Source organism: Scatophagus argus, chromosome 21 (assembly GCF_020382885.2).
Source record: "Scatophagus argus isolate fScaArg1 chromosome 21, fScaArg1.pri, whole genome shotgun sequence".
NCBI lineage: Eukaryota > Metazoa > Chordata > Actinopteri > Scatophagidae > Scatophagus > Scatophagus argus.
The window spans coordinates 55515-66320 of NC_058513.1; the positions used below are offsets into that span (position 1 = coordinate 55515).

Here is a 10806-nt window from a genome sequence, read left to right on the forward strand (position 1 = left end):
AACAGTCAAATACATTTTCACACGTGGCTTTGAAGTCTCTGACTTCATCATCACCCATAACTTGAACGTTCTATAACAGTCAATGACATTTTAACAGATGGCTCTGAAGTCTCTTACTTAATAGTCACTCATAACTTGGACGTTCTTGACATCTGAAGCCATTTTCACAGATTGTCATAGAAATTCAAACTCATTGGTAATGGTGATGTCAGAGACTTCAAAGCAAAGACATTTTCACAGATGGCTTTGAAGTCTCTTACTTCATCATCACCCATAACTTGAACCTTCTATAACAGTCAACGACATTTTAACACATGAACAAGAAGAACTTGCTATTTTCTCAATTCTGCATATGTCTGATGAAGAAAGCAGTCTGTAAACTTGTTTCCATTTGAACTACAGTCAGATTTACAAAAACAGCGTTCTCTCGCTGAGATAAGGCCAAAATGAACAAGTAGTGTGTGTAGCTGCTAAACTTCACAATAAACACATCAAAGCATTAAGAACTTGCTATTTTCTCAATCCTGCATATGTCTGATGAAGAAAGCAGTCTGTAAACTTGTTTAGAAGTGAACTGCAGTCAGATTTACAAAAACAGCGTTCTCTCGCTGAGATAAGGCCAAAATGAACAAGTAGTGTGTGTAGCTGCTAAACTTCACAATAAACACATCAAACCATTAAGAACTTGCTATTTTCTCAATCCTGCATATGTCTGATGAAGAAAGTACTTTGCAAACATGTTTCCCTTTGAACTACAGTCAGATTTACAAAAACAGCGTTCTCTCGCTGAGATAAGGCCAAAGTAGTGTGTGTAGCTGCTAAACTTCACAATAAACACATCAAACCATTAAGAACTTGCTATTTTCTCAGTCCTGCATATGTCTGATGAAGAAAGTTGTCAAGTTTGGTCGGCGTCGCTGACGCAGAGATTAGCTGAACCCCGATGCAGAGTCAAAAAGGAGGCGGCAGGCAGGCGTGGTGGAGGTCCAAAAACGATGGTCTTTTATTAAAACAAAGCTAAACTCAAAAAAAAACACACTTACCGTGGCAAAAAACTAGGCATGGCATGGCAAGGCAAGGCAAAACCAACGAAACGTTCCTGGCATGGCATGAGGAAAAAATGCAGATCCTCGCATGGCATAGAGAAAAATGCAGACGCTCAGACAAAGGTGACCGGGAAGACAAGGACTAAATAGACATGACAACGAGACACAGGTGACACACATCAGGAGGGAGAAAGCAATCAGGAAAACCAAAGCAAAGCGACATGAAAACAGGGCACACAGGGGAAGAGACACTTTCAAAATAAAACAGGACATGACAAAAACCTTGAACATAAAACATGGAAACACATGACAAGACAAACATGAAACATGGCACATGGACTGAAATCAAGAAACAAAACATAACCAAAAACCACCAGGCATGACAGAACCCCCCCCTTAAGGGACAGATCCCAGATGTCCCTTAAAAAAAAAAGAAAACACAGGCTGAGTGGCTGGAGGGGGGAAAACCAAAGAGGCATGAGATAAAGAAAAAACAAAGTCAGGGATTCAACCCTGGTGTGGGGCAGTGGCCCAACCTGCAATCTCGGGTGGGCGGGCCCAGTTCAACACCCAGGTGGGGCTCGATAAGTCAGGGGGTCTGCCCAAATGCTGGGCCAGAACCTAACATGAGGCCTCAGGGACTTGAAGAACTTGCTATTTTCTCAATCCTGCATATGTCTGATGAAGAAAGCAGTCTGTAAACTTGTTTAGAAGTGAACTGCAGTCAGATTTACAAAAACAGCGTTCTCTCGCTGAGATAAGGTCAAACTAGTGTGTGTAGCTGCTAAACTTCACAATAAACACATCAAACCATTAAGAACTTGCTATTGTCTCAATTCTGCATATGTCTGATGAAGAAAGCAGTCTGTAAACTTGTTTTGAAGTGAACTGCAGTCAGATTTACAAAAACAGCGTTCTCTCGCTGAGATAAGGCCAAAATGAACAAGTAGTGTGTGTAGCTGCTAAACTTCACAATAAACACATCAAAGCATTAAGAACTTGCTATTTTCTCAATCCTGCATATGTCTGATGAAGAAAGCAGTCTGTAAACTTGTTTAGAAGTGAACTGCAGTCAGATTTACAAAAACAGCGTTCTCTCGCTGAGATAAGGCCAAAATGAACAAGTAGTGTGTGTAGCTGCTAAACTTCACAATAAACACATCAAACCATTAAGAACTTGCTATTTTCTCAATCCTGCATATGTCTGATGAAGAAAGTACTTTGCAAACATGTTTCCCTTTGAACTACAGTCAGATTTACAAAAACAGCGTTCTCTCGCTGAGATAAGGCCAAAGTAGTGTGTGTAGCTGCTAAACTTCACAATAAACACATCAAACCATTAAGAACTTGCTATTTTCTCAGTCCTGCATATGTCTGATGAAGAAAGTTGTCAAGTTTGGTCGGCGTCGCTGACGCAGAGATTAGCTGAACCCCGATGCAGAGTCAAAAAGGAGGCGGCAGGCAGGCGTGGTGGAGGTCCAAAAACGATGGTCTTTTATTAAAACAAAGCTAAACTCAAAAAAAACACACTTACCGTGGCAAAAAACTAGGCATGGCATGGCAAGGCAAGGCAAAACCAACGAAACGTTCCTGGCATGGCATGAGGAAAAAATGCAGATCCTCGCATGGCATAGAGAAAAATGCAGACGCTCAGACAAAGGTGACCGGGAAGACAAGGACTAAATAGACATGACAACGAGACACAGGTGACACACATCAGGAGGGAGAAAGCAATCAGGAAAACCAAAGCAAAGCGACATGAAAACAGGGCACACAGGGGAAGAGACACTTTCAAAATAAAACAGGACATGACAAAAACCTTGAACATAAAACATGGAAACACATGACAAGACAAACATGAAACATGGCACATGGACTGAAATCAAGAAACAAAACATAACCAAAAACCACCAGGCATGACAGAACCCCCCCCTTAAGGGACAGATCCCAGATGTCCCTTAAAAAAAAAAGAAAACACAGGCTGAGTGGCTGGAGGGGGGAAAACCAAAGAGGCATGAGATAAAGAAAAAACAAAGTCAGGGATTCAACCCTGGTGTGGGGCAGTGGCCCAACCTGCAATCTCGGGTGGGCGGGCCCAGTTCAACACCCAGGTGGGGCTCGATAAGTCAGGGGGTCTGCCCAAATGCTGGGCCAGAACCTAACATGAGGCCTCAGGGACTTGAAGAACTTGCTATTTTCTCAATCCTGCATATGTCTGATGAAGAAAGCAGTCTGTAAACTTGTTTAGAAGTGAACTGCAGTCAGATTTACAAAAACAGCGTTCTCTCGCTGAGATAAGGCCAAGGGACACCCCCATACTGGACGTACCATGATTTTTCCTCCACCAAACTTGATGTTTTTGTGGGTGAATTTTGGGTTCATGCGAGTTCCAACAGGTCTTCTGCAGTATTTGACTGGGATGCAGTTCAATGGATGCTTCATCATAAAAATCAACCTTCTGTCACTTTTCCACTGTCCATCCTTTCTGTAAGCTGTGGGCCTTGGCAGATACGACACAACTTTTTTTTGGCCCTCCTCACCAGTTTGTCCACCCTTTTTTTGTCCCGGGCAGAGATGCTGCCTGCTCAGCAGACCACACCATAAAAAATGGCTGATGCCACCACAGAGTCGTAGAAGCTCGTGAGGAGTGGGCCCTGTATTCCAAAGGCTCTCAGCCTCCTGAGAAGGAAGAGTCTGTTTTGGCTCTTTTTGTTGAGGTGAACACCCTTGTAGGAGGTGACTCTCCCGATGTCTGTTCCCTGGATGTTCACCAGTGCGGGTGGGGTGTGTTGGCGTCTGCTGAACTTCACCACCAGCTCCTTGGTTTTACCAACGTTGATGTGGAGGTCGTTACCCTGGTGGCAGGTTGGAGTGTTGTACCCAAAGTATAGAGAGTGAACAGAAAATGAGCCAAAACTGTTTCCTGTGGTGCACCTGTGCTACAGAGAAGCATGTCACTGCTCTGCGTCCTCACATACAGTGACCAAGTAGTGCAAAACGACTTAGACATGATGACTTCGAACTTGATTCAGTGCAGCTTTCAGAAAAAGTGAAACTGTCTCAGTAACGCTGAAGGATTAACAGAGCAGTTACAACACAATCTGGCTGCAGTCTATTTGTCTCTGTGCATCACAGAAGACACCACAGGATATCATTGACCTTACAGATCAGTCGTTTTCACTATCATAACCCAAAAATTGCACAAAGAATGTGTGGTTTATTGGGCGTTAGCTAACTGGCCAGTTAAGAACGACTCAGCCCTCCACTCTACTCAGATGGCCTTTCTGTGCAGTTCAGATGATGTATGACACTTTGGATATGGAGTTTTTGCACCTCTCGTGAGTGACCTAAAACTCATGGAAACTCATTGGCTACGTTTTTTGGGGGGGTAAAACTAAAGAAATATGAAAACAATAATAATGATAATTTACCTTGACATCTCTCATACAAGTTACTGTACACTCTAATTTGCATATTCTGGAACACCAGCCAGTTCATATCATCAAAGCACATTCCGGGTTCTGTTTGCTAGAACACGTGCCTTTGATCGCTGAGAGAGCTCACACACGCACACACGTGTTGGATCCACATTCACTTGTTACTGGAAGTTATCAGATTTCTGTAATATCATCATGGCAAATAACAACTCTGAACCCCTGAGCGACACTAAGAAGGAATCGCTCAAGAAGAACTTGAAGAGAAAAGTCAGAGAAGGTGAAGATGGACTCTCAAAGACAAAGAGGAGAAGACTGAACTACAACCAGGCTGAGAAGGAATCAGGATCGGCCTCGTCTGCGGACACTGGCAATGGTAAGCGAATCATGTGAAGTTAGCGTTCAACATCATTAGTTAAATGTCAAACCTGAACAAAGAAAACCAAACCTACATTCACAGAGAAAGACCATGAGACCAGAGTGAAAAATGATTTTTAATGTCTCAGCTTTAGAGGGTTTTGATGTGGCTATTTTCAGTTTGGAAGGGAGCAGGCGAACTGTTTTCCCTTTGCCTCAGGAGTCTTTATGCTAACCTAATAACAGCTCAAGCATGTGTTGGGATGCGTATTTCCCGAAATGACGAAATATTTCCTTAACTAAGAGATGCTAGAGAAGAAAATTAGTTTCTTATTTTGGAAGTCACTGAATGACAAAGGTGGACTTATTTTCTCCATTAGTGACTGGTCATTAACCTGGTGGTCCTCTTTTTCTCTTGTCATTTGAAGGGAGCAGCAGCACACAGTCCAGTAGGTGCGGTACAACAGTGGAGGATGTGAGCAAGAGGACTGGAAAGAGGAAGGCTGCCGCTGATGAAGAAGAACCCTGCGCAAAGAGAAGGAAGGGCCGACCAACCATGACGGATTTGATAGATTCCCGAAGAGGTAAGTAGTAATTAACACGTTCGTGTTAATGTGCAACACAAAACAGTCACATTAATGGTCACACTGATGCCCTGATTTGGAAACACAGTGTAATGTTATGTTATGTACAGGTGGTTTTGAGTTTTTGCCCCAGCCTTTTGTAGCCCCTATAGCAGCATGTTTGAACTGTGCTCCTGGCATCAAATTCATTATAAACATGTATGCACAAAAGTCATTGCTCATAAATATATAGTTTTCAAACTGTTTTCAGTGGAGTATATGCCAGAAAGGATGAGCAAGTGGTCACATTTTGTTTCCTTTGTTCCACACAGCGGCCCATCTTTTCCAGAATCACTCTAGAAAGGATTAATTTTAGAGCTTTTTTAATGTGTAACTGATGCTCCTGGCAACTAAACAAAACATGTGTTTGTCTGTTTAGCTGAATTTGAGGCCAAATACCAGCAGGAGAATCATCTCGGTGAAGGAGGCTGTGGATGTGTGTTTGCTGGCTACCGCAAAGCAGATCATTTACCTGTGAGTATGATACACACATTGTGAAACATACATTTACACACATTCACTCATACACACACTCACTCATATGCACACACACAGTCTGATCAGGAAGTGCTAACCAAAGTGCCATTTGTGTCTTGTAGGTTGCCATCAAACACATAGCAAAAGACAAAGTGTTGTGCAAAGAGGTAAGTGAGCAACACCAAACAGGACGCTGCACTCAGCCCAGTGAATGTGTGTTTGATGAATCACGCTTTTCTCTAAACCTGTGGAGCTTCTCCTTCTCTTACACCGTTTTTGCTTCAACGTTTCAGAGACGAAATGGGAAAGAACTCTCAGCTGAGGTGGCTGTGATGTTAAAACTCCAAGCTGGAAGAACTGGATTAATGGAGGAATCAGCACCCGTGTCACTCCTGGACTGGTATGATCTGGACCAGGAGCTGATCCTGGTGCTGGAAAGACCAATGCCATGTATGGACCTTTTAAATTACATCAGGACAAACAGAGGCCACTTACAGGAGGACAAGGCAAAGGTAAGCTGCTCGAGCGTGTATGTGTGTGTGTGTGTGTTTCAAACAAGAACTTAATGACTTGTGACTTACCTGTAACATACTGTAACATATAGCTATTGCCACAGGTTCTCCTTGTGTTTCTTATTAGCACCTCTTTGTGCCACAGCGGACTGTGCTGCCCATTTGTCTCGGTATCTAAAACCATGTCACCTTTTCCATCATGTCTGTGGAAAATATTCTGGTTTTCCACAGTGGAAACACAAGGAAGAACCTAAAACCAAAGCCCTACATGTTCTTACAGCTTTATGTTGTAGGAGGCTCCATATCCCTGATGGAGTAAGAAGCAACCTGTGTAGGCTCTCAGACAGGTTGGAAGCAATCTGGTTTGGATGACAAAACAAACTGAAATTATGACCATCTCTGATGGACGTTTTTTGGGTGTCTGTGGGTTTGAAATGTTGCTGATCAAAAGTTTTGTTCTGCTGTTGTTGTCAGCTTTGAATCACAGCAGTTAAGCCAAAGTTAACTCAAACCCCACAGCCATGACACAAACTGTTGAACCTCCTCACAGTCCGTCTCCCCACTCCGATCCCTCACTTGTCTATTTGTGTCCCTCTCTTCCAGATCATACTTAAACAGTTGGTTGATGCAGCAAATGAACTCGAGGATAAGCGCATCTTTCATCGGGATATCAAACCGGAAAACATCCTGATTGAGACCAGCTCAGATGTGCCGCGTGTTCGTGTCATTGACTTTGGACTGAGCTGTTTCTTCAAGAAAACATCAGTTTACCGTGTCTTCTGTGGTAAGCCATCTGGCTTTTTCTTCTGCCTCTCACTAATTTACCTGCCTGTGACTTTAATGTTTAAAGAAAGACGCTTTTCATCCTCAATTATTATCACTTGTGTGTATTGTAGGTACCCCCCAACAAGTCCCTCTGGAGTGGTACAGTCATTATACCTACAGGCCCGGCCCCACCACAGTGTGGCAGATGGGAGTGGTCTTATATGAGCTGCTCCACAGAACAGTCTGATTTGATACCACAAGTTTCCTCAGACATGAGCTGCCAATCAGGGATGAGCTGTCCAGAGGTAAGAAAAACGTACTCATATACAAACACAGAGCTGTTCATTTCCATTCACCTCCTGAGGAATCACTGTGGCTGTCAGCTCCAACTTTCTCATCTTTCTTTCCCTCCAGATTGCCAGGATTTCTTACAGAAGTGTTTAAACACATCCTACATGCTGCGACCTACCCTGAAGGAGCTCCAGCTTCACCCATGGCTCAGATAAACCAACACTACACTCACACACGAGTTCATGCCAATACAATACATTCACAATACAAGAACTAATTCTGTTCTCGTTTTTCTTCACCAGGACCGTCCGCCATGCTTATACAGGTTTTCTCCGGGTGCTCCGGTTAGACCAACTGCAGTTCCTTTAGGCCCCCCGGCCGTCCGCGGAGAGGAGGATCTCTCTTTGAATTGCCTTTCCCGAGGTTTCTTCCCATTTTTCATCTGGCCTCAAGGTTTTGGGGAGTTTTTCCTCGTCTTCTTAGAGAGCTTGGGCCGGGTCAGGAGCTGCTTATGATTTGTGCTTATGACAAAAGCCATATCACATCATAAGGAAAAAAAAATGGATACTAATCTATCAACTGGTCATTTTGTGATATTAAACTAGAATAATAATAAAAAAGAAACAACTTAGACTGTTACAGTTTCTGAGACTGATTGCAGAACAATAATCCTATCAGATAAAACAGGCTTGTCTAAATGAATGGACAAGACCTAAAATGATGAAGTGTGCTCTCTGCTTATGACTTTACATTGCTTTATACTTCACTCATGTTGGCATAATGAATAAAAGTTTTTAAAATGTTTTTTTAAAACCCGTGGCATCATATTTACTTACTTTCTTCCTATTTACACAAACAGCTTTTATTTCCAAATTGCTATCACAGACCCTGCATACCAATGGTACCACCCTGAAACTGTTGAAAGTGAGCAGTCTGATGAAGTACAGTATATTTCGGTCTTCTATAAAATGTCCATATATATCAGAGAAATCCATGGGCCAACCACACTGCACCATTACATGCAAAATGCTGAAGGTAATACATGCAGACACTGCCGAGAACAGAACAGAACCGAGAACCTTCAATCCTGAGGTGTCTTTCTCTCATGACTTGGCTGAGTTTCTGCCAATCCCTGTCTTGCACAAGTCGCAATATCCAACCAAAGGAAAATGACTTGTTGCAAAGGAAAGCAACTCTCATTTAATGATGGCTCCACAGTAAGGTCCCAGTCACTCATTCTTGAAAAGCAAAAGTGATAGGGATTTTAAGTAATCATTAAGTAATTACAAATTTTAATAGTTATTTGTGACTATTTTTCTGCTGGTGCTCACTTTTTAACAAATATGGTCTCTGAATGAAAAGAAAGTTTTAGCATTTTTATATGCGTTCTCTTCCAAGACGGAAGTAATTTACTCCTTTTCCTGACCTGTTTCACTATAAAACCTAACAGTATATCTTGATAAAAGAAGTAACATAACTTCAGCTTGGAAAAACAGTTGGACTCATGAAAAAAACCTCACTCAGAAATGAATTGCTGTTGTAATAGCTCAGTTGTTTTGAGTGCCTTAATATTTTGGAGCAAGTATAAGTAATGATGGAATAATTCCAGCTCATTCCAGTGACCCATTTTCTTGGAGCTGACTTTATATCATTGCAAAAAAAATGTTTATTTCAGTTTATAAACCATCATGAGGTGAATAAGTAAGCTAAAGAAAGCATGTAAACATTTGTTTTATGATCTAGCAAAGTATAACGATTTGTTGTTGATTACATAAAATAAATATTAAAATTTGTTAACCATGATTAATAAATCACAGAAGCAGGCCTATATTTGCAAGCAAAAATGACCGTTTTTGTGTACAGGGCGGGACAGTGGTGCAGTGGTTAGCACTGTTGCCTCATAGTAAGAGGGTTCCAGGTTCGAATCCCGGTCTGGGCCCTTCTATGTGGAGTTTGCATGTTCTCCCTGTGCCTGCGTGGGTTTTCTGTGGGTTCTCCGGCTTCCTCCCACAATACCAAAAACATGCACATTAGGTTAACTGGCTACTCTACATTGTCTGTTTTCGTGTGTCACCCCTGATGGATCAGCAGTATAGAAAATGGATCCCCTGTGTCTCCTCTGTGTTAACCCTGTCACATGACCCGTGCTGCTTCAGCGGCTCTGGGAGAGGAAGTGGGAAGCGGATCACCCCGAGTTTTAAACACAGACTGTTAGCACAGGACTGCTATCAAAAGACTGGAATTTGCACATCCAGCATAAAATAAAGATTAGTTTCATGTTTGTAAGAGCCTGCATCAGGAAGTGACGTAATGAAGCAAAAGAAATGGGGAGGGATGTTGATGAAAAATAAAGATTAAAGTGACATATTTTGTCATTGGAGGGAACTCACTCCAACGAAATTTGTTCTCTGCATTTAACCCACCCAAGTGACGTGCACACACACACAGCAAACCCGGGGCAGTGGGCGACCGCGTGCAGCGCCCGGGGAGCAGTGGGGGTTAGGTACCTTGCTCAAGGGTACCTCAGCCATGGACACCGGGACGGGGAATCGAACCAGCGATCCACCGGTTACAGGTCCGGCACCCTAACCGCTGATCCACGACTGATTGACAACATGCAAAACAAACAAACAAAAAAAGACAAGAAAACACAGTGATCCGCATACAAGACATTAAACAAACCTGCAAAACTGAAAACTGAAGAATAAAAACCCTGAAGTTTTCAAATTTAAAATTAAGACATTCAATATATGGGCAAAGGAAGGGGCAAAATGAGTTGTGGCACTATTCAGCCAACCCCAACCTACTGAAAGAACTGACCATTTTACTATCCTACAAGCACATTTAAAAAAAAAAAAAAAAAAAAAAACATAATAAAGTGAAAAAAATTAAGAGTATTCTGATTCTGACACAAGGCCCTCTGGCTGTGCCACAGGGGTGGCAGGAGGTTCCCTTGTGCAGCAGCCCCAACTTCTCATTTCTTTCCCCCCCTCTGCAACTTCCAAACACGGCCACTACACTTACACTCCTCAATCCCTCAATACGCCTGGACATTCTCAAGCAGAACCCTCACACATTTTTGGGTCATTGAACTGTGTCGTGCTTCCGGAATACAGACAAAGCATTGTATCCTTCCTTTGGAAGGGTTTGCAGGATGTATTTTATATTGTGTGGAAATTGTACATTTTGTTGTGCGCACATTGGTTGTCTATCTGATTCAATGTAATTGTCTATGTTTTTTGTTGTCTTTCACAATATATGGTACCACTCACATAAAAAACTGACAATGGCCCAATAACCG

At 42.4% G+C, this 10806-nt stretch overlaps 1 protein-coding gene across 1 annotated transcript; it reads left to right on the top strand.

Moving 5' to 3' along the window:
- Nucleotides 1-4390: 4390 nt before the first annotated feature.
- On the top strand, nt 4391-7720 carry LOC124053074 (serine/threonine-protein kinase pim-1-like). Its single transcript, XM_046378038.1, has 7 exons — nt 4391-4856; nt 5266-5421; nt 5840-5934; nt 6060-6104; nt 6231-6449; nt 7053-7341; nt 7629-7720. Exons 1-7 carry the CDS (start codon nt 4679-4681, stop codon nt 7718-7720), a joined length of 1074 nt encoding a protein of 357 aa, XP_046233994.1. The 5' UTR covers nt 4391-4678.
- Nucleotides 7721-10806: the final 3086 nt, after the last annotated feature.

Bases quoted from the DNA above. Each gene is read 5' to 3' on its own strand.
- LOC124053074 (XM_046378038.1), top strand. From the start codon at position 4,679: ATGGCAAATAACAACTCTGAACCCCTGAGCGACACTAAGAAGGAATCG. The intron at 6,105-6,230 runs GTAAGTGAGCAA...TCAACGTTTCAG, and splicing joins ACAAAGTGTTGTGCAAAGAG to AGACGAAATGGGAAAGAACT. The intron at 6,450-7,052 runs GTAAGCTGCTCG...CCTCTCTTCCAG, and splicing joins TACAGGAGGACAAGGCAAAG to ATCATACTTAAACAGTTGGT.